Here is a 25,611-nt window from a genome sequence, read left to right as displayed (position 1 = left end):
GCAGTTCTGGAAGTCCTCTTTCGTGAGTGTCTTTAGTTGTGCTGTCATGGCTGCCTCGATGTCCTGAATCATTTTGACTTTGGGGAAGAGCCAGAAGTCACATGGAGCCATATCCAGTGAATAAGGTGGATGAGGACATACCGTGATATTTTTACTTGACAGAAATTGCCATATACCAGCAGCGATGTGTGACATGGAACATTGTCATGATGGAGGATTATTTACAGCACACTTTAAAACACCTTCTCTCAACTGTAGCTTACACGCGACTGACAGCACCGAACAAGTTGAAACTTGTCACACATTGTTACTAAGATTCAAAGTGTCGCTTCCCATATTGAAGACCCCCGCCTTTTTTGTTGAATGGCCCTCAGCAGCAGCATTCATTGTATTTTGTGATCACAACAGAAAGGCTCCGTGTCACACATCACTTCTGGTATATGGCAATTTCTGTCAAATAAAAACATTGCAGTGTGTCTTCATCCACCTTATTCACTGGATCTGGCACTGAATGACTTCTGGCTCTTCCCCAAAGTCAAAATGACCATGAAAGGCAAACATTTTGAATTGATTCAGAACATCGAGGCAACCATAACAGTACAATTAAAGACACTCAGGAAAGAAGACTCCAGAACTGTTTCAGAAAGCGGCAAAAACGATGGAATAAGTGTGTTCCAAGCAAGGGGGAGTATTTTGAGGAGGACTAATGGCAATGTGTCTTTTATTGTGATATATATATATATATATATATATACACACACAACACACATATATATATACATATATATATTTTTTAATTTAAACATTCACCATATGCTTCGATCACACCTCATAGCTTGATAAGAAAAATCACAATCTAGTAGCACAGAGGAAGAACCTAAAGAAAGCAGCTGGTCAATTTGTCTCCCAGAATCCGTAGGAGACTCAGTGTCTGGAGGCTCCTAGTACAATGGGAGAAGATAAGATGCAGTGTTCTACCAGGTGACTGGAGGCTCTGGAGTGGAGCTTTTTCCCTACTCTGTACAGATAAACATGTATCCCTCCAAAATGCCACCTCCCACCCCTCAAACAGGAGATAATAGGGTCATTCTCTGAAAACCACTGAACAAAGAAGGCTCCAGACCAAGAGACAATGAGCACAGCAGAAAGAAGAGACGACTCCACATGGCTGAAAACAGGATTAAGTATTTCACTGAAAGGTGGGACTCTCACCTACTTTCCGTGCCCTTATCCATGGATGCCATTCGCCAAACATAAAGTTCTTCACTCCACACCTCTTCCAGTCACCTCTTGTAGGAAACTGAAAGACCCATCGCTGAAAAAAATAAATGATCTCCAAGGAAAACCTTCACTGATTGCCATCAACCTCAAGGCTGGTTGGCATTCTAACAGTGAAGCTCAGCAGGGACAAAGCCCTATCCATGTGCACAGAATTTTTAATTGCCTTTTCCTACCTCATTCTAAAATACGGACTGCCGGGCATTTGAAGACAGCCTGCCCCATGAAGGAGAGAGGCTAAAAGAAACACAGGTAAAGAAAATCTGAAAGAAACAGAGTAGGGGCAAGGGGAGCAAGGAAAAAACTTGAAAAAAATATATATAATTAATATTTGCAAAAAGATAAAAGTATCCCAGACATTTAACAAGGGCAGAATCTATGAAAAAAGGATTGAACAGAAAGCATGTCATTAGAAATTTTTAAAATATTACCACTAAAACAAAAGCAGTGCATGGTAAAGATAAGTAACTTCTCAAAGTGAAAAAGAAAAGAAAAATAATGGGCAACTTGAGAAAAGGAGATAAACTTTAGGAGACCCAATATCCAAATATTAGAAATTACTGAAACAGTGAAAAAAGAATGTGGAGATAAAAACAGGCAATAATAATAATAACAATAATAATGTAAAAAATATTCCAGAAATGAAGAATAAAGTGCTTATAAGATTAGTCTTCTTAAGCAAGTATTTAGATACTAATTTCTCAACATGCCACTCCCTCCCAAAATTCTCTCAATGGCCTTTTCCTGCCTAACAGTCTCATTCCAGCTCTCAATAATTAGTTTCACTGAACCAATGTCATCTTTAGTCTTTAAAACCTCAACTCTTTCCACAGATTATTATCTCCTTTCTATTCTGAGGGAAGGTAACTTCAAAACTGTTATACAGCACCTTGAAAAATGGGGATGATGGTATCCATACACAAAACTAAAAACAAATATGGTATAAAGTGATTTGTCAAATCTGGGCAAAGCTCAAGTTGTACTTCCTCTGTATCACTTTTTTTCCCCTTATTTTCTCTGTGAACCCTTAGCCTGACCAGCACACAGCATCAGGATTAAGAGCAGGGATGCTGCTGCCAGACAAGTCTGAATCCAAGCCCAGGTTCTACCATCTACTTAAACTCTCTAAACCTCAGTGGACTCATCTATGAAATGAAAATATAACAATATCTTCTCTCATAGTGTTACCACAAGGATTACATTAAATATGAATGCCAAACAGTCATTTTTTTCATGTATCATATCTAAGAAAATCACAAATACAGGTATTAGGTCTCTCGCGCCTTTTCTACCAATCAATTGTGTCGCATCCAAATATAAATGGAAAAGCAATCTGATGTGCTCTGGACTGAACTGTGCCACCCAGTTCCCCAAATTATATACTGATGCCCTGAGTCCCAGTGTGATGGTATTTGGAGATGGGACCTTTGGGAGAGAATTAGGTTCAAATGAGGTCATGAGTGTGGGGCCCTGATTGTGGGATTCGTGCCACGTGAGGACACACAAGAAGGTAGCCTTCTATAAGCCAGGAAAAGAGCTTACACCAGAACACAACCATACTGGCTGATTTCAGACTTCTGGCCTCTAGAATAGGGAATAAATTAAATTTCTATTGTATGTGACATTTTGTTACGGCAGCCCAAGCTGACTAATACATGATCCTTTGAAAATGTTAAAATGTCTGGAACACTTTTAGTTGTTCTTGCTAGTCATCTGGGTATTGTTGAAATAACTTTCTAAGCCCAAGATGGAGCTGCTCCTACCCAAGGTGTCACATTAGCAAACCAACCGAAACTTAGATAACTTTCCTGTCCATGGAAATGCTCCACTTGACCAGAAATTAAATACATCCAGTCAACCAACCCCCAAACACCAAGCCAACTCTGGTCCTTCTCACCCCAAATAAGGCTGAGTAAGAGGCCCCAGCCAATCAGTTATATTCTACTTTTCTCTGCCTTCTTCTTTATTCTTTATTCTTTATCCTATAAAAAAGCTTTCTCACTTCTGTCCCATTTTGCAGTTCTCTGAATGCAGACTATCCGGTTCAGCAAGTGTTAAATGAAGTTTGTATCACCTAAAGTGCCTTCTTTAATCATTTTTTTTAACCTACTAGTATTAATTGGTGGGATAAAAGAAAAGAAAAATGGAAGTCAGAAAAAAAGAATAAGAATTCTTCACAGTTTGCCTCCAACCCACCTTTCAGGTTTACTTTCCCTGACCTCTTCTTTTTTCCTGACCTGAGGTCTTTCCCTGGCCTCCTGAGCTGCATTTTACTAGTTAGCACAGACCCACTTCTTATTCAGCTGTCTTGCCCCAGGAGGCCGACCTATGTGGATCGTATTCCCCAGAACTCTGGCTTCTCATTGGGTTTGGACAATTTGGAGCCCCAGTAAGAGGTCAGAGACAGGGGGGAGAGTGCTAGAGATCAGAGTATTTGTCTCATTATTCCTCTGACTGCTTCCCAGCAAGGTTACCATGAATTAATTGTGTCCCTCAACAAAGTTCAGTGCTCCTTTCAAGATGGCTGACTCTCTCTCTCTCTCTCTGTGGGTTCTAGCGACTGATTCCTTGCTCCTGTGGCCATGGCAACATGACAATTTGGGTGCTACTAAGCCCCTAACCCCACCCTCCTTTGAACTCTCTTGTGGATCACCTGAATGCTCAATTTTGATAATAGCCTTCTGGAAAAACAAAACAAAACACGAACATATTCAAACTGTCCTTTTTTGAGGGTGGCATTTGCTTCCTGTTGGGACTTCAATCAATACATACACTTTTATTCATGCAGAACCCTCAGGTTGTCGCTGCCAGTCTCTTATTTCCCCTGCTGCCATCACAGAATGAATAAACTCTTCACTCTTTTTTTTTTTTTTTTTTGCTCCAATAGCACTTTATTTTTAAAACACACACACACCCTCTACATATATATTAGAACTTAGTACAAAAATCACACATCAAGGACAGAGACACTCAAAAATTGTGTCCAATTTCTAAGAGGCAACTTGAGAAGTTTTTAAAATATATACGTTATTAAAGGTGTGTATTTTTAAACAGTGAGTAAGAAATAGCTTTACATAAGTTAGTTTGGCTATGCATCCAGAAGAAAAAGTGTTAAAGACATGAGTCATATATGTCTCATTAGCCTTTAAGAATACAGTCTTCCATTCTTCCCTTATCTGTTTAAAGCCTTGAGTATTTAATTTACCTTGTAATATTATTTTAGTTTTTAAATATTTTATTTGGTAAACTCACTTAAAAATATAGAAAAGAGACATTTACATGACTATATAAGCAGTTAGGTATCCTCTTCCAAAGTGTTCAGTTGAAAAGACCAGTTTGTAGAGAAACAAAGCTATCATTTCAATAATGGGTAACAATTTTTTTTTTTTTTTAATGGTTACCAGATAATTCATAAGAGACACATCCTCAAGTGAGTTATAAAGGTCAATCCCTTGTGGACTGAAATAAATTTTCAAGTTCAATTTAAAACAAGATTTTAATTACCAAGATACTCTACCTAGGGACAACTTCAGATTCAAAGGCCAAAAACCTCAAGTTAGTTGATTTTTTATAGAGAACGTAACCCCTCCTCCAAAGAAGTTCTCATGCAGCATTTCCCATAAATGAAAAACTAATTATATCACCATATTAACATAATAGCATCTAAATGTTTCCTCAACATATGAAACATCTAAACACTACAAATAATATTTTGATCCTAAATTTCCAGTTAATTATCTTCACTGAAACTTTTAGAGAATAATAATGAAGCCATTACACAACACCACTTGATACTTGCTTAACATTTATTTGCCATTAAACATAGATTTTAAAAGCCAAGAGAAAATGTTAAAGCCGCATTGTTTTTATTATCGGATTATTTCATTTCACACAATAAAATTAATTTTTGAAAGAAAGCACAGCGTTGTACATAGCATAGTACAGAAAGCATATTAGTCCCTTTGGGCTGCAATAACAAAATACCACAGAGTAGGTGCTTATGAACACAAACATGTGTGTGTGTCTCACATCTCTGGACAATTAATGTCTGAGAATGGGTTGCCAGCATGGTGTGGTGCTGAGCCCTCTTGTGGGTCACAGACGTATTATATTTTCACATGGCGGAAGGGGTTGTGTGTCTCTCTGCAGCCTCCTTTATAAGGCTCTAAACCCATTCATGAGGGTTGCACCCTGATGACCTAATCACCTCCCAAAGCCCCAGCTACTAGGACCATCACCTCAGGCATTAGGATTCCAACATAAAAATTTGTGGGGGGACACAAAACATTCAGAAAGTATAAAAGATTTGCAGTCCGATGGGAGAGGCACATACCCACTATTATTTCCAGTATATATATCAGTTATCATTCATTCCTAGTAAGTATTATTCCCCATGTATAAAAACAACATACAAAAATTTATTCATTATTTAATGCAAAACGTAGAAACAGTGTCAGAGCTTCGGAATGTAAGAAGGCAAAGAAAATTCTCAGCACTTTAAAAAATTAGTATGTTTAGTTCTTAAATAAACAAACAAATATGGCCATTAGGTCTAAAGTGACAGTGAAATCAACAGTTGCCTTGCCTCACAATTGCCATAAAATCAGGCTTTTATAAACCATAGAAGAATCAAGCTGTTTGGTTTATTTCTTCAAAGATTGGCCCTAAAAATGCTTTACCATTCCATAACTATTTCTTGTGTGCCTACTCTGTACCAGGCACAGAGAGAATATGCAGTATTAGCAAAAAAAAACAAACAAACAAACAAATAAACCAAAAAAAACAGCAAAGGCCCCTGATCTTCTGAAGCTTATACTGGAAAGGGGCTTATTTATTTTAAATTTAAATCCCTCTTACTGTATACTGTAGCTACTTTTTCTCTTTTCACTACAGGTTAAAAAGAAGCTTGGCTGCCATCCCATATTAAAATGTCTCTTTACTATAGACAATATGCTCGTCTGGTAACTATATTATGTAATAATTCAGTAATTTTTAGATACACTTATAATTTCATTATTTGTAAAAAAAAAATCTGCAAAACAAACATACAATCCATATTGATTTTTAAATATGCTTTAACTCTGAATGAATGCTGTTAAATAACAAATGCCCATAAAAATAATAATTCAGTCACAGGATTTATCATGGTAAATGCTATGGATGCTACTGCATGTCTAAGGAAGGGAAAGAGAAACAGGGACATGAAAATATTATACAATCATACGAGCATGGACTAAAATCAAGTAAATGTTAAAGGATTTAGACAGCTTGTTATCTAATCAAATGCCTTAAATCTGCAATCCAGACTTGAGGACCCATCCGTCGCGCCTCCTTGAGGAGACAGGAGAGGTGGAATGGGCTGTGCAGACTAGGAATGCAGACCACATTGTCAGCTGTAGCAGACGGAGTGCTGACAGGCTAATGCAGACGGCCTTCCCACAGAAGAACAGGAGAAACAAGAACTCCCATACCAAAGACCAGAAAGGGCAAGAACCAGAAGCGTGTCCTAAAACGCGTGGGTTTCCCACGCAGCAATCACCTCCCCACATTCACATGGCTCATCACAAAGTCAATTTTATCAAGAATCTCTTAACAGGTAAAAATTGTCTCTACATTTGCTGATTTAAAGACAGCTTTCAATTTCCTATTATACTTCCTGTTTTCCAAGCTAAGCTATTACAATTACTCAATCACTCCTTATATCAAGTTTCCAAAGTTAATAACACAACTGAGTTTGGTACCTACCCCAACAAACAGTTCTAATGTAATACATTCCAATTTGTGGATGCCCTCTCTTAAATTTCCTCCATTTGAACATTTAGACTTTCTTCCTCGATTATCACATATCTGTATACATTCTCATATTTTAAACCAAACTTTGCAAGCAGAGTAAAAAGAAAATGAATTCAAATAAAAATAAGAGGGAAGAAAGTACCTTTAATTTGGATCCATGAGGTATTAGTTGAGATTTATTCTGCTTTGGTGGTATATACAGTTCCCATTTTCCATATTCCAGTTTTTTATATGGGTATGAAAATGGATTCCAATCATCTTAAAAAAATTACAATAAAGAAGATCAGTTAACAACAGCATGATCAGACTGACATTTAATGAACTTCAAGCAAAGCATAATATGCTGCCTACTTTCACAGAATCAAATTGCCTAAAAAAAAAAAAAAATCATTAAGTTTTCCAAGGTATTAAACAAAATACTGTACCAGCCATTTAGAGAAAGTTTATCTTAATTTATTTTTTTAAAATGTATTTGAAAGTTTGCCTTTTGCATTTGAATATTAAGGATTACAACATTTTCAATTACACTTTCAACTCTACCAATAAATAGAATGTAAAAGAAAATGATGGGTTATTTTTCAAGAAATACCATCAACCAAAGGACATAATATAAAATAAAATAAAATAAACAGAAATGCTTTCCAGGCAATTAGATAAGATACATGTCATGGTAGAAAAATGATGAAAAACAATTAAAATAATATTACATTGACCCCAATTCACAAGTTTGAGAACTGACATAAACCGACATAAAATCTAAAGAAATGCCTCAAACAAGAGGTAAAATGTTATTAAACTCTAGGGAGCAAAGGAAAGGTGGATTGAAGACCCTGAAAGAAAATCAAAATGAGCAACAACAGACCCATACACACGGAAACATCTAGTAAAGATGACATAAAAATCAGTGCAAAAAGGACACACGGTTTAATAAGTGATGCTGGTTTTCCATCTGGAGAAAAAATGAGTCTTTACCTAATAATATGTCAAAGAATCATATGAACATACAATAATGTTTAAATATGACAGGGAAAACTATAAAATGCTTAGAAGAAAATACAGGAAAATATATTTGTAATCCTGGGTTTAAAAAATGTTTTTTAAACAAGATTGAAAAAAAATCCACAAACATTAAGGAAAAGTCTAGTAAATTTGACCACTATAATTATAAACTTATCTTCTTGAGATGGATGAATAGACAGACAGAATGATAAGACAAGCTGCAACTGGGAAAACATATTTGTTATGAATATACCAAGAAAGAAAGAGAATCTAAAATATATGTACACCTGTAAGTCAATGAGAAAAAGAAAACACACCAATAGAAAAACGGGTAAAGATTTTCAGGGGAGGACATATGAATGGCCAATAAATAGCTATAATGATGCTCAAGCTCACTGATAATTAAGGAAATACAAATCACAACAACAAGGACATACAATCTCTGATCCATTGGATTAGCAAATCTTAAGAGTTTGAAAATACCAGGAGTCAGCCAGGATATAAAATAACATTGCAGCTGAGGGTATAAATTGATAACATAACTTGGCATCACACAGAGAAAAGGGAACATGGGAAGCTTCAATAATAACTCTGCAATAGGTTATTTCTTAAGGTAGTTGGTATACACAAAGATGCTTGTTACATTTTCCCTATTTGTTTATGCCTAAAATATTTTGTGGTTTAAAAAAAAAAATTAAGTAGCCCTATGATGCTACACACTGCAAGGCTGTGACATTAGATTCTTAATTGAAGAGACAATAAAAACATCAGAAAGTTTGTTGAATGCCATGATTTCTTCCTTTAAACATCAATTCTTTTACCCTGTCAGTTCTAAGGATCTTCACTCTCCCCACCAGTCTAAACACTATGGGTAGAGGTGTGGGTAAGGAACAACATTTAGATAAAGGTCCTTCTAAATAATTCTCTACTCCCCATCATGAAGACAACCCGCAAATGTTTAAAGGCAGTCTATCTTCAGGAGCAGCTCAACAGGCACTGTGTTATTATATTCTCCTGCCCCTAAAACCTCAAATACATATCAATTATTTATGGTATAACATTCTTTACCAAGCAAAGAATGTAGGGCACAAAGAGAAAAAAAAAAAAAAAGTATTGAAATATGAATATCTGAGTCCTGTAACACTTTACAAATTTACTGAATTTCTTTTTAAGCTAATCACTTAAGACAATTAATAAACTTAAGACAAGCAGCAGATCGTTTCCTGGTTAGTTAGATCTGAAAATAAAGGCTACAGTTCATTAGTTCATTCAATCATTCATTAAATATGTACTGAGTGTGTTTAATGTAGACCTCGCTTAATGCAAAACCCAAAATTAGTTTTCAGAACAATACTCATAGCTAAAAGAATGATTAAATTGAGTAACAGTACATCAAAATGAGTAGCAAAATTTCTAATATAGGATACACTAAAAATGTAATAAATAAGATTTTGTTACTTTGAAAGTGAAACTTCAATTATATGGGAAATTTACATACACAGATTTACTTAAAAGTTGTTTTTAGTAATGTGAAAATAAACAGGTTTTGAATAATAGTTTTTGAGTACCAATTGAACTAGTTTCTCAGCTTGCAGTCACTTGAGTTTTAAAATCTCTTTAAACAAGTATTAATATTTGTATAAAGAAAAACACTTCTAATGAGACACATTTTCTTTTTATACTAGCTTAGAGATCTAAGTCACATGTTGATTACTTATAATTATACGTTGTGAAAAATGTTTTTCTTTTTTTATTAAATTTATTGGGATGACAGGGTTAGTACAATTGCATAGGTTTCAAGTGTACAATTCTGTAATACATCATCTATATATTACATTGTATGTTCACCAAACAGAGTCAGTTCTCCTTCCATCACCATATAGCTGATCCCCTTTACCCTCTAAGGAAAGCCTCTTCAATAAATGGTGCTGGGAAAATTGGAAAGCCACTTGCAAAAGAATGAAACTAAACTGCTATCTGTCACCATATCCAAAAGGATTTTCCTATCATCTTCAAGCATTCATTCTATTAGCCCCCCTCTTCCTGATGGAAACTCAGGTGTTGACTTTCACTGCAGGTACATTTTTCTTGCCTAACTACCAACCCTAAAAGCAAGACTTAGAATATCTTCCCATATACCTCAAAAGAAAATCCATTTTACCAACCATCATAAGTAATGTAGAATATACCAGTGATTTCATATGTGAGAAAGAGAGGCAGGTTTGCAAGGCACACAAGCATGAAACAATTTCAACTTTCTGCATAAAACAATTGTCTCCTGACGTAAATCCCACTCTGGCCATAGCATCAGCAGAGACTTTCACCTCCCTGACTCTTTCTCCAACCCTTTATCAGCCCTGAATCTTCCTCACTCTCCTTCATTAAAAATAGTGTTACTTCCTTTATTAAATAGCGGACATCAACCAAAATACCCACTTCTACCATACTGCAGGTATATGAAAGATTTTTTCCAATAAAAACCAGTTTCTCCCTAAAATGGTTCTCCCAAAATAGTTAATAAGAATATGAGTTTCCTTCCACAGGTTATACATATGTAAGGCCCAGAAATGGAATTACCAGAAAAATCATTAGATTTGGACCTGCTTTATAAACTTAAAATTAAACAGCTAGTAAAAGAAGGACTTATATCATTAAAGTGTATCTAGGTATAATTACAGGAGCTAATCGTGGAAGTACACAATTAAAAATAAAAATAAAATAATTAGTATAAAAATAGTAAATAAAGTTAATTTTTTTAAATAAAATTCGATTTATAATAGAAACACACAGAAGGCAAAACAATAAAAGTGGAAAGACAAATTTTAGGGAAATTTATGTCCTATGAAATAAGTCATGAGGCTGTGTTCCTAAATACAACTGAAAATAAAGTGATAATAACCATAACGATAATAACAATAATTCTAAAATACAGGTTGCATCCCTATTTAGGCCTCAGGAAAGGACTGAAAATATCCCATCGCCACATGTGATAATTATTTGCTTCTCCATCAAGCACAGAACTACACGGAGAGTCTTGTATAGCTCAGTGGTTCTCACACTAGCTCACAACTGAACAATCTGAGCTTATGAAAACAGATTGCTGTAACCCACCCTCAGTAGATCTGAAATGAAGCCTAATAATGTGCATTTCTAGCACATTCTCTGGAAATGTTGACACCACTGGCCTAGGAATCATGCTTTAGAAACAACTGCCTGGTTCAATTGGTGTGTTCAGGTGCTCTCTACTCATAGCATTGTGATTTTCCAGATTAAATTAGATTTACAGACTATTAAATAATGTTTTAAATCAATAGGTCAAGGAAAGTCTGTAATAGAAAGATATCATTACTATTCCTTCAGGGCAAATATTACTCACGTGAAATTTAGAATTTAGGATGTGGGAATGAATAGGGTTAAAAAGCCCAGAAGGTGACCAGTGTGATAAGCATTATAGAACAGATCTGAGATATTAAGGAGATTTTTAATGTATTAATGTGAGAGAACAAAAATTGATAAATTGGAACATGAAAAGATAAGATATATTAACACCATTACTTAATACACCATTATTAATGTCTATAAATAAAGTTTTCTAAAATATTCTCACAAAGAGATTGGTTAAAGTATGGACCACTGATCACAAAATGAATAAAGGTATGAAGGCTTTTACCTAGAAAAGTAATATTATTTTTAAATGTTAACATATTCACTCATCTTCTTATCTACACTTCATTTCCTATCATAAAGTAGACAGTCGTTGGTTTAAGAGTTAGGTACCCCCATTATTGATTATATTCCCCAAACTGTCTTTCGTATCCCCATGACCCATCTTATTAGGGAGACCACTTTATGGACAGTGTAGATGCCTGACCAATGTGCTGTACACCTGAAGCTGAAGCTGAATAATATTGTATGCCAACTATCATTTAATATATTTACGTATATGTAAATATATATACATATATAAATACATATGTAAATATATATATACATATATAAAATCAGCAGACTTTCACCTCCCTGACTCTTTCTCCAACTGTTTTCCAGCCCTGAATTTTCCTCACTCTCCTTCATTAAAAATAGTGTTACCTCCTTTATTAAACAGAGGACATCAACCACATATATAGTCAAATACATATATATATATATATATATATATATATATATATATATATATATAGTCATGAGATGTGGAGTACAGCATAGGGAATAGAGTCAGTGGAACTGTAACAGCTATATAGGATGTCAGAGGGGTAGTAGATTGGGGGAGGGGATTATCACTTTGTGAGAGGTATAAACGTTTATTACATTGTTTTGTACACCTGAAACTAATGAAAGAAAACAATAGTTAGGTGCTCCCAAAACAATGCATTTCGTTATTCTAGGTTTAGGTTTAATAATGTATTTCCTGCTTATAAAAATCATTTTATTATAGCATTTTCTAAGACATTTGATGTTTATCATGTTAGGATAACCTGACATATTTTTAACGCAAAAAATTTAATAGGAATTTTATTATGAACAGGTTGAACTTCCTCACCATATTTGATAATGCAAAAGATTCTATTTGTCCATAGACTCAAAAACCAGCAGACAAAATTTAAATCGAGATATGGGAAAGAAACAGTGCGTGATGTGCAGTTTAATATGAACTGCAAACATACATTCGGCACAGGCGATCAAACATTAACTAAGGTCACTGCATCAGGCACACAAGCTCTATATTTATCTCACACCCAACAACCTTTCTTCTTCTAATGTAATAATCCTCACATAAAATTCTTAAATGTCAGCTTCCTTCAAATAGTCCCAAACTCTTTAACTCACAATGAAGTATTATTCTTCATCAGCACTTAGCAACCTCGTTTCGTAGAGTTTTTGAGTTTAGCACACGTTTCCTGCATGCATGATTGGCATGGTTCCAGCTGACTACGTAGAGCCTTACACCTTTCACGAAGATGCCAATGTGCTGAAGAACATGGTCTGCCTTTGAGCCAACCCCTGCCACACGCAGGCCCCACTGAGCTGTGAAGTAAGGTCCCCAGGGAGTGCAGCAGGCAGAGCTAATCGAAGGCCAATACTGGCTCACATGGCAAGTTTCACTCATTTTCCATTTGGGTGGGTCTCCCGAATGTCATAACTCTTGTTAAATATTTGGAAAATCACCTCTTAAAAGCAAGCAAACACCTTCCTCATCATACAATGTTATTTAATTATTGCAAACTTCCTAGCATGCAGAGTTTACAGAGATTTATAAATTTATAATGCAAAGTTGGCTTGACAAGATGGAAAATTGGGGACTTCTCTCATGTCAAGAAAGTGTCCTCCTCTCTGTTACCAATAAGTCCTGAGGTCCAAGATTCGAATCCTTACCCAGGATTATGAGAGGACCACACAGCCTTTGGGGGTGGGGGACAATTGTCGTTCGCATATATACCCCTGTGCTTTATGATCACCTTCTCTTTTCACCCTTCAGATAATTCTTCCCCTCAGTTGAGTAGCTGGGAATCACCCTTGTTCAACCTCTGCTGACAGCTGGTACCCTGGGAATGAGCATAAGGCCGCCAGCATCATTTTGTAGTGGCAAGTGATCTTAACATTCATTAGTTTAGGTTAGCTATGCTTTTCAAGAACAAAATCTGAAGTATGTCAAAGTACTACTAAGTTCAGAACCAATGGGATACTAATATCTCATTGTTTTAAAGAAGAATAGTGTTCCGTCCAGTGATATGCAGCTTCTGGAAATCAGGGAACAAACCGAATATCTAGAACTTTACTTATTAAAAGCATGCATAGAAGAAAACAGCATCATGATGAAAAAAAAAGTGTGGCAAATGGGACTTTAAATAGAATTAACCAAGGTTCTTTATTACAGGAACATGTTTATATTATGATACATTTTATGAAAAAAAAAAGGGTGATAAATGAATATATGTAGTTGCTTGTCACTTGAAAGAGATTGAAAATATAACCCCCAAAAATTGAAAGAAATGATTACGTATATAGGGAGAAAGAACACAGATTAGTAATCCTCTAGGATTGTACCTTATTATAGTTTAACTATAAAACCAGGTAAACAGTCAGTAAAATTAGAAAATTTAGTAAGTCTAAAAGAGGGGGAAAGAAAGAAAAAAACATCCTTTAAAATGGAAACAAACTAAATTAAATGAACCTATGTCACAGTATTTGGAAGTGGGGCCTTTAGTGGGGGGGGAGGGAGGGAGGAAGGTGATTAGGTCATGAGAGTAGAACCCTCATGAACGGGTCTAGTGTTCTGAAAAGAGACCCCAAAGAGGTCCCTGCCCCCTTCCACCATGTGAGGACACAGAAAAAAAACTGCCATCTATGAACCAGGAAGAGGGTTCTCACCAAAAACGAAACCTACTGGAACCTTTATCTTAGACTTCCCAGCCTCTGGAACTGTGAGAAACGTATTTCTGTTCTTTATAAGCCACCCAGTCTACAGTATTCCGTAGAGCAGTCCAAACAGGCTCAGACACAGCTCATCTCTATTTGTCCATATACCAAGAAATTTCCGTAATAAAAATTGAAATACTGTTATGACGTCTCTGTGCACAAATACTTGTCCAAACCCCTTTCCTCATTATCAATAAAAGTGATTTTATCAGGTAAGAGGTATAAGATTTTAATTTATTTGTGGTTCTAAGTACAGATTAACAGACTACTTTCTGGATAGGCAGCTCCAGTTCATATCCCCACCAGCAGCATATAAGAATGTTTAACTACCCATCTCTTCATCAACACGGGATTATCATTTTACAAGCAAGGCATACCTGCCTTGCTCAACCAGGGTTCACTATGAGAATTAAGCCCGAATGCCTTAAGGACCCAGCGCATGCAATGAATTCACTTCTCTTCAATGCATCTAGCACAGTACTCCTTCTGTACCTTTCTTGGGAGAGTTAGGAAAACAGGCATTCAAATCACTTTCTGTGTTCTGTAGATCAGACAGGGGACCAACATGAGAAAAGTTGCCTGTTGTTACTGTCCTAGCTGTAACAGATAGCTTTCCATAGTGTTTTCATTTTTTTTACAAAACAGGCTATGATTATAACTTTTTCATTATTCTCTTAATCCTATTGTTACTTGGGATATATTGGGAGGTATGTATTATATTTTCTTTCAAATTTTTTCATTTATTGCTAGTTTTACTGAAATGCATTGAATAATGGGGTGTACTTTATGGCTGAATACAGGGGCAATCAATCTAGCTATTTATTTACCAATCTATTTGTTTTTAGCAATATAAACCTTTCAATTATTTCAAAATATAATTTTATGGAAAACTCCAACATAGAAACTACAGGGGGGAGGGGGGCGGAAGGGTGCCAAAAGAAAAAAAATGTATACACATGACTTGTATTCATCTTTTGTTATCAGTACATATCAAATATTACAATTTTAATACAGATTTTTCCCTTTCTTAAAATGTGTACACATTTTTTGGCCCCCTCTGTATAAAACATGCAAAAGCAAACCTGCTCTGGTTGAATTACCTGCCCCAGCTAGCTGAGCCCCCTCACCTCTTACTCTCCAGGTTAGTCTACCACGCAAAAACTCACTGCTGTAATTTGTGATCTGTCTTTGTAAATAGCCCATAGATCCTTAAAAATATGCAATCTATTTCAAATTCTCCATTTATTTTTAGTATACTTGGCCATTACAAGTTAAGAGTATATTAAATTCTATCACAACAAGTGGGTCTGAAAATTTATCCAATTTCTAACAATTCTTGCCAACAATACTTGAACAAAAGTAAACATTATTTGAGGCCTAGGAATAATGGCATTTATCTTTGCTGTGACTTATATTATTGATCTTTATGCAATTTTACCTGAGTTTGTTTTGGGTCTAGATTTGACCATCCTTTTATTTTATAATCTCTCAGTGACTGTAAAGCAGAGGACAATTAATGGTTATAGCTGAGAAGAGGTATATTATTTGCTTTGAAAGAACATGAATTAGGACAGAGTAGGAAGCAAAAAGTATGGGAAAGTGGTACTAATGCAATATGGTCAATAATCAGAGGAAGCCATGGTACCCCATGGGACAAGCATGGCCCTCAGTTATGTTTTAACTAGCTACTACACTGAACTATATCCCGCGATGTCAGCAAACATGGGGGTAAGGAGAGGGCTCTCTCTCTTACAGCACAAACTCCAGCTCACTGTTATATGTTGCACAACTATTGATTGCAGTTGAATCCACTTATGAATTCCCCAGGAGTCATAAATTTTATTTGACATTAGGAATTCTTCTCTACTACCTAAAACGTAATCTTTAATCTTATAATGTTCTACCTTAACCACTGCCTGGTGTTGGGGCATGGGAGACACCAACAGTAATCAGGAAAGCAATCACATAGGTCTTTCTCCTAACCCTGCAGCCACTTACAGAAGTAAATTAGTATTTACTAACATGGCGAGCAATATAACAGAAATAAATCCATGTATCCGTGGTCCGTTGATTTTTGACAAGGGTGACCAAGACCATTCAATAGGGAAAGGATAATTTTTTTAACAAAGAGTCCTAAGACAACTGGATCTCTTTATACATAAAAGGATAAATTTGGACCCTTACCTCAAAATATATACAGATGCCCCTCAACTTACAATGGGGATACATCTTAATAAGCCCATCATAAGCTGAAATTATCACAGGTTGAAAGTACACTTAATCTCCCTACACTAGGGGTCATCATAGCTTCATGCTCAGAACACTTATGTGAGCCTTAAGTTTGGCAAAATCATCTAACACAAAGCCTATTTATTAAATACTGTACTGAAACACAAAAGACAATATCCAAAATACTCCAGCAACACAGCACACTTAGAGTAGCAGTTGTTTACCCTCATGATCACGTGGCTGACCGGGAGCTGCTGCTGAGTGCCTCTGCCCAACATCACGAGAGTATCTTAACACATATTGTTAGCCTGGGAAAAGATCAAAATTCAAAATACATTTTCTACTGAATGCATCTTGGTTTCCAACCATCACAAAGTTGAAAAACCTTAAATCGAACCATCTTAAGTTGGGTGCTATCTGTACAAAACTAACTCAAAACGGATGCAAGACTTAACTGTAAGAACTAAGATTATAATACCCTTAGAACAAAACACAGGAGTAACTCTCTGTGTCCTCAGTTCTTAAATACGGCACCACAAGTACAAGTAACAAAAGAAAGAAAGAAAAAAAAAAGATAAACTGGACTTCTTCAAAATTAAAAACGTGTCAAAGGACACTATCAAGAAAGTAAAAAGATAATCCACAGAAAGAGAAAACCACATATCTGATAAGGGACTTAAGTACAGAATACATAAAGAACATTCACAACTCACTAATAAGAGACAAATAGCCATTTTTTTTTTTAAATGAGCAAAGGATCTGATCTACAAAGACGTAGAAATGGATAATAAGCACATGAAAAACAAAGTGCTCATCCTCATTAGTTATTAGGAAAATGCAAATCAAAACCACAATAAGAAACCACTTCATTCACTAGGAAGGCAACCGTCCAAAGGACGGATAATAATTGTTGGAGAGGATGTGGAGAAAAGGAAACTCTCATGTACTGCTGTAGGTATGTCAAGCAGTACAGCCACCTTGGAACAGTCTGGAATTTCCTCAAAAGCTAAAGACAGAATTACCATTTGAAACAGCAATTCCATGCCTAGTTATATAACCAAGAGAAATGAAAACATATGGCCACACAAAAACATGTATATAAATGTTCATGGTAGCATTACTTATAATAGTCAAAAAACAGCACAACTGTCTATCACTAGTGAATAGATAAAAAAGATGTTGCATATCTAGACAATGGAATCTGGCCATAAAAAGAAATGAAATCCTTATACATGCTAAAGCATGGAACATTGAAGACATTATGCAAAGTGAAAGAAGCCGGTCACAAAACACCACATATTATACGATTCTATTTAATATAAAGTATCCAGGACAGGGAAATTCAATGAGAAAGAAGGTAGATAAGCAGCTACCTAGAGGTAGAAGAGGGATGGGAACATTGCGGGATGACAGATAAAGGGTTTCTTTTGCGGTGATGAAAATGTTCTAAAATTGATTGTTGATACCGTTGCACAATTCTGTATTGAATATATTAAAAACCATGGAACTGTACACTTTAAATAGGTAAGGTGCATGGTGTGTGAATTATAGCTCAATGAAGCTGTTAAAAAATAAAAATATTTTAAAGGTCAGGTTGCCTTTCTCTGTTCATTTCTATTGATCTTTTACCTACACTAAAATCAGAATCTATCAGAGATATTGTAAAGGAAAAACCACATAGGGAGACATGTATGAAAATTTAATACTGAGAAGATAACTTGGTCAATAAGTAGAATAAAGGGCCAAGTCGGACAGCTGAAGACTTTTTGAAGAGAAAATGACTGAATGTTTCAAGGCTTTGCAAAGGGAGAACAACTTGACCATATAACAGGACTTGGGGTGTGTGTGGGCGGGTGGGGGTGGAACAGACTAATAAGGAGAGAAAAATGTACTATTTTCCTTCTGGAGCCCAGATTAGCAGTAGGTTTATGGGTGATGACCAACAAAAGCATACCAAGCTACTGCTGCTGATGTTAGAATGTATCTTAGACTCTGGAAAAGTCCTATAAAGATCTAAAAACTATCATACAACCCACTCAGTTAAGAAAAAGAAAAACATGGATTAAGCAGAGGCTGTCTCAAAACTAATCATACAGGAATGGAAAGTTGTATTGTGCTAGAAGAAATAAGAATAAAAGTCATTACAATAACAACAACAACAACAAAAAAAAAAAAAAACAGGGTGACTTGGTGACATTGATGGCAGCAGCAGTAGTTATGGATTGTGCTTAGAGCTTGACATTGAATATCTGATTCAATATCTCAAAAGCCCTATAAAGTAGTACACATTTCATTCGATGAATGAGGAAACAGATTCAAAGAGGGAAAGCAATAAGCCCAAGTTCCATAGCTATCAAGTGACAGCCAGAATTTGAATCCATGTTAGTCTGACTTCTGTGTGTGTTTGTATGAGCTCTTACCCTGTAGGACACCCATAAACAATCTACATAGCAATCTGTCTGCATTAGAAATATGCGTAGCACATATTGGACTCTTAACTAGGTCGATTTTTATTCTATCAATTACAGCTATTCTTCTGGAATCTTATGCCTTAGGAAACAAATTTGCATGCGTGTTTTTTTCTTAACAGAAAAGCTCAACAATATGTGTGAGCAAGCCTTGAAACTGACAGGGAGGTCTGTGGCAGTTATGCCAGAGAGAGGGCTCTGTAAGTCTGTCAAAGGTTGGCCGCTCTGGACCACAATGCCCAGACAAGGCACCGTCCCCAGCCACGCAAGTGAGAGGGCACGTGGTTCAGGCTGCTCCCTGGACACTCAACCTTAACTCTCAATGGGTGTTTTGTCACTGTTCACAGTACGTCTAGCATTAGCCTTGGTGTGTTGACTCAGGGAGGAGAACCACAAAGTAAAAGTCAGGGACAGAAAAAGAGGGAGAGGAAAAAAGAGGAGAGGGAGAGGGAGAGAGAGAGGGAGAGAGAGAGGGAGAGAGAGGGGGGGAGAGAGAGAGAGAGAGAGAGAGAGAGAGAGAGAGAGAGAGATTCAATAGTAAAAACGACTCCTTCTACTGCGTAGTTTCCAGTATGTCCACAGAGAGATACACATATACACTCCCCCTCCTTGCAGTGAAGACATGGTCTTGTAATCAATCCACAGAGAAAACTGGAACCATCCGGCAAGATCTCCCTCACCTTTCTACTTTCAAACCTACTTCCTATCTTCATCTACTTCCCTTCAGTCTGTGAGGAAGAGGATTTTTTTTCCTTGTGTTCAAAGCTAATTCCTTCACTCCATCTTTTCCTTTTGTCTGTTTTCAGTTATGTTCTAGTGTTTTGAGGTTTACAAACATGCTCTCTCTTCAGGCTCCTTACTTTCAGCATTCAAATATAATGAATTGATCGATGCTTTTGTTAATTATGATGTAGCATCAAAGACAATGAAGAAAACCTTCCTTTTGAACCAAGCTTCCCTCCAGCAAGTCTCCTGCCCTCGATAGCCAAACTTCTTGACTACTCTTTCCACTTCCTCTCATCTCTTCAGCCCCTAAAATGTTTCTTAAACATTCTGGCAAAGTCACCAGCAACCTCCAACTTTTCAATTCCAACTGTTATCTTCATACTTCAACTTCCATGAGCTTTCAGTGGCATTTAGAACTCCTGACTACCATGTAGAATAAAAAACAAAAATATAATAAAAAAGACAAAAACTCATAAACCCAAGCCCCCTACATAATTAGTGCCTTAGTATAAAATTATCTTTTTGACAACATAGGTATTTATGTACACATACATGTATCCATAACATGAGTTATATATAAAAGTATGTGTATACACAGTTTTTTTTTTTTTTCTTAATTAAAGTTTATTGGGGTGACAATTGTTAGTCAAGTTTCATAGGTTTCAGGTGTACAATTCTGTATCACATCATCTATAAATCCCATTGTGTGTTCACCACCCAGAGTCAGTTCTCCTGCCATCACCATATATTTGATCCCCTTTACCCTCATCTACCACTCCCCTCTCCCCTTACCCTCTGGTAACCACTAAACTATTGTCTGTGTCTATGAGTTTTTGTTTCTTCATTTGTTTTTCTTGTGCTTTTGTTGTTTTCGGTTTTATATACCACATATCAGTGAAATCATATGCTTCTCGACTTTTTCTGTCTGACTTATTTCACTTAGCATAATACTTTTATTAACTTACAATTTTGTAAACTTTTCCACATGCTACATGGTCAGCATTACCCCTGTCTGTATATATTCGTTTATGACAGCAGTTCCCCAATCTGGCCGTTTTTAAGAGATAAAAACCATGAGTCCACCCCAGGTCCTTGAATGAGATCCAAGAGTACGTCTGCACTTTTATAAAGCTCCCTACATTTTTGCTATGCACACAAAGGTTTGGTAACCAACAATCTACAATATCATTCTAGAAATCTGACAGAGAATTAAAAGAAGGATTTTCTTTAGTTTCCCAATATATTTAAGGAAGGAAAGATGTGAGCAAAGAAAAATGAGGCAGCAGAGGAAGAGGATGGCAGGAAAAATAAGAGGTAAACATTTACCATATCAATAAAGAAAAGAAAGGGATTCAATATATGGATTCGTGACATCAATTTCTCCTACTAACTTTTGAAAGCCCATGGGAAGGATGAATACAGATACAGAGATTGTTTTAGGGAAATGTAACAGTTGAAATTTTCCTTTCTGCTAGCTTCTATTTTCTCTGAAAAGCAAGGGCAAGTGTTATGCTAATGAGAATGACAAGTCCATACTAAAAGTGGGGGATGGGGATTCTGACAAGAATGGTGAAACTGAAATAGCTACTGCGGAGGATGTAACAAAGACCAGACTGCGGGATGTGCAAATGATTTCTGTGGAGTCTTAATAGCCCTGAACCTGTAGAAGCAACAGTTCCCATGGCCATGTGATTGTTCTCATGGTATCTAGAAGTTGTGCAGGACCACAGAAATTAGACAGTTGGATGTGACCAACATTGCAGATTTACAGGGCAAATGTCGTAGAAGAACAAGGTTCAGAGATGAAACTTTCAGGAAAAGAATGACTGAAGAGCTTACAGCAAGGGATCTAGAGTAGACATCAAAGAGATAAAATCATGTCATACTGTATCATTTGGATCCAGAGGTCTCATTCAGTCTGGAATACCTGGCATCATGGAGTTTAGAACAGGAAAATGCTGCTATAGCAATCTTTGTACCTTTTATATGAAGAATTTTGTTAATATTTTGCAACAACTCCCCCGTCCCTCATCAGCAGCCTCATCCTTCACCAAAAAAAAATCTTGATTGCTAACCCATGACTTTCCTTAAGCATACTGAGACAGGATAGTCAGCATGCTGCTAGGTAGACAGGAGGGTCCCTGGGGGAATAAACAAAAAAACTGCCATACCCTGAAACTCCAGGTCTGGACCTTCTCCTTCACTCCAGGAAGGAGACATGAGAATACACCTTGAGTTTAACAGATAATGTCAAATCCCTTCTGGCCAGACAAAGGAGCAGCTCTGATAGATAGGAATGGGTTAGTTGTTAATCCCTTCAGGATGGGCAAACAGGACAAACCTGATAGATGAATTCCATTAGAAGGCTCCAGCCCTCTCCCCCAAACAGGCAGGGAAGATATAAAAATAAGAGCTTTTGCCTCAGTCACTGGGCACCCCTATTCTGGACCTCCTCCCACTCGGGAGCTGCAACCTCTTCTCCTGCCTCTAATAAACTATCATCTTTTAAAAACGTTTTGCCTCTCCCTGGTCCATGTGTCATTCTTCGGCTTCACAAGACACGATTCCTGCCCACATCTAGAAACTGCCAGCAGATCCAACATCATCTACATCAATATCAAGACCTCTAAAAAAACAGTCACCCTAGAAGATCCGATCATACATGAGTGAGAAATCAATGCTTATTGTTCTCACGCACTGAGTTTGGGATAATGTGTTACACAGCATTATTGTGTTTATAGCTGACTAGTGCACCAAGTAAGAGTGAGTACTCCTCCTCTGAACTTCCCACAGATAGCCTAAAACCAGAATCTATTATAGCACTTAATTTAAATGTGTCTATATAGGTTTTTGATGATAAGCTATCTGAAGGTAGGGGTCAAATTTCATTCATGTTTGTATCCCAACGCCTAGCACAGTACCTCACATAAACTCAAGCTTCTACTGAAAGAATACATTTTCAACTTTTTCTGCCAAATCGAGATCATAAAGTAACTTGGCAATTGGAAATTTAATAAAGAACAGATTTAACCAAAAAAAATCATTTTTTTTAATTTTGTAAGTGAATATAAATGGTATTTTCTTAATAAGACTTCATTATGCACTAAAATTATTTTTAAAATGTACCTATATCTAGCCAATAGTGCAAGTGATTAAAAGGCATAAAAATCTAAGTAATTCATTTTATTGATGTTTCAAATTAATATAGATCAGTAATTAAATTATATAGACATAGCTTAAAAGCAAAATTATAGTAATTAAAGGAAACATGGATTATTTACTTGTATTTTAAGACAGATCTTGATTTTCTCCTTTATGTTCAAAACTCCAAAAATACTATGTATAATTTATGTAATAAATATATTTCAGAAGATCAATTTTTTGTGGAACTGTTTAATAACATATTAGATTAATAATATATTAAGTTAAAAAGATTACAAAATTTTGTTATAAAAGTATGTACCATATATATTAAAAATTATATATAATTAACCTTATTTATATATAATTAAATGTTATCACAAAAAAAGGCAATCTTCTAAAATGCTCAATAGGTTATTAATCTAAAGATTCACAAAACGCCTAATTACCCATATCTAAACACAAGTAGAATCTAAAATAGACCTCTATATGTGATTTCTATATTGATAACACACATAGGACATAATTCATTAGGCTATGCTCCCTCTTCTCTGAAATCCAAAATCCAAGAAAATTGAATCGCTTTTTAAATGAACCAATGTGTTTATTAGATCCATGGGGTGTGAGAAAACTTCAATTGCTACTACTGTATGTCATGCTGATATAGGCATAAACTCTCAGGTTAAACTTCTCTCTTTGTAGTACAAGTTTCAATTTGGATTTTAAAAAGCTTCAGGCCATCAATTTTCACATCTTTCCCCACTCCCATTTCAGAAATCAGAGACCCAATTTCAGGAAAATACTGGCAAGTTATATGAAGGTTTAAGATATTCAAGGATAAATCTGACTGCCATTAAGGCAATTACATTAAAATAAAGAACATTTAAACCACTTAACTATTACAAGGTTCCCTGGCTTCTAAGTTAATGAAGTCAAAATGAATAATCATGTTTTCCTTAACTATTGTACTGATCAAATTCAAGACTCTAAAATTTGAAACAAAACCATTACAATGTTTTTGCCACTTTCAAACGCCTCTTAACAGAGCCTGCAAGGCTCTGCCTCCTCATCTTTCAACACTCTCCCCCATCACTGGCGGACTAGGCCACTGTACACTTTTTGAACAGACTGAACTCTCTTCATCCTCTCTTGATCATAGGCCATCTGTCCACGGCACAAATCCTGTGAATGTGATACTCTGGAGACAGAGAACTATCTGCTTTCTCTCTGCCTGCCCCGGTCTCTACTGAACACAGTAAGGAGATCTTCACGACTACGGGAAATGCTGCCCTACCTGACACAATGTAGGCCCAAGGCCTCTAATACCCCGTAGACACTCACAACCAATCAAGGTCATATGTACATCCCTTTGGTCCTAACTCTATGTGCACACTTTCTCTCTGAATTCCTCTTATTAAGGTTCCCAAATAAATGAATGGACTGGATCTCAGATGTAGCACTACCAATCAAGTAAGACAGCAACAGCTAGATATAGAAATAGCAGCCAAGAGGACAGTGCACACAAGTCAACTGATTCTCCTTCAGTACCAACTTCAACACACACACACACACACACACACACACACATTCACACATATATTTACTTTTATTAACAGAAACAAAACATTGTGTGTATTGTGTGTGTTTGTGTGTATCTTAAAATAAATGACATTGATTGAACATTATGGTCTACAACTCGATTCCTAACTTTCCCTCACTCACTGCATTCAATTCATCATCAGGCTGTGTCAGACAACAAACAAGTATAATTTCTTGAAGCTTCTTTCAAGATTAGTTTCAGAATCACCTTAAAAGGTGAAATTCATGAAATAAAAACAATCAAGGGAAACTGTAAAAGACAGATATAGCCAAATAAGTTTGGATTTGAAAAATGGTAGCCAAGGTTAAAAACAATGAGCTTAATAAAATGAAGTTTGATTCTTTGAATACTGAAAAAATAAATATATGTGTATATTATATACATATTAATATATATGTGTATATGTATGTATATGTATATATATATATGTATAACATACATATATGTTCTCTTTCAAGTCAGTCCATTTTTTTAATTTTCCTGTCTCACAGCTCAAAGGCAAAGATTGTAAACCATTCAATTACTTATATATCCATTATATTATACATATATAGTGTTAAACACACACACACACACAACACTGACATCTTACAGTTTAGATATAAAATTATTCCAAAACTCTAAGTCAGCTTATAGAGACATAAACATGAGTTTCAGATGTATATCATCAGAGTTACATGTATTTCAAGGGTATGAAATTGGGATGCCATTGGTAAGCAAAGCCTTAATAGAATAAATACGTGTAGAATATCTGTAGCTAAACCTATTGATTTACTCTGTACTAGATATGTGACGTTTGGCAGGTTACATAACTTCTTGAATTTGAATTTCTGTGTCTGTAAAATACAGAAACAACTCTCTGTGAAGGGACACTTCCTAGCACTGCAAAGAAAAGTTGCAACTGGAAACTCACTTTCCTTAAAGCTCATGGTCATCAACTCTTCTCGATTTCAGGAGTTA

At 36.0% G+C, this 25,611-nt stretch overlaps 1 protein-coding gene across 1 annotated transcript in view; it reads right to left on the bottom strand.

Annotated features, from left to right (window-relative positions):
• GBE1 (1,4-alpha-glucan branching enzyme 1) overlaps positions 1–25,611 on the bottom strand; it is a 253,758-nt gene that overhangs the window by 159,124 nt on the left and 69,023 nt on the right. The window contains exon 3 of the mRNA XM_019732062.2: positions 7,214–7,329. Coding sequence (XP_019587621.2) covers positions 7,214–7,329 — 116 coding nt within the window. The remainder of the gene's footprint in view (positions 1–7,213; positions 7,330–25,611) is intronic.

The sequence above is a fragment of the Rhinolophus sinicus genome, linkage group LG01 (genome assembly GCF_036562045.2).
Source record: "Rhinolophus sinicus isolate RSC01 linkage group LG01, ASM3656204v1, whole genome shotgun sequence".
In the NCBI taxonomy this organism is placed as follows: domain Eukaryota; kingdom Metazoa; phylum Chordata; class Mammalia; order Chiroptera; family Rhinolophidae; genus Rhinolophus; species Rhinolophus sinicus.
This window is presented reverse-complemented; position numbering and strand designations above follow the sequence as displayed.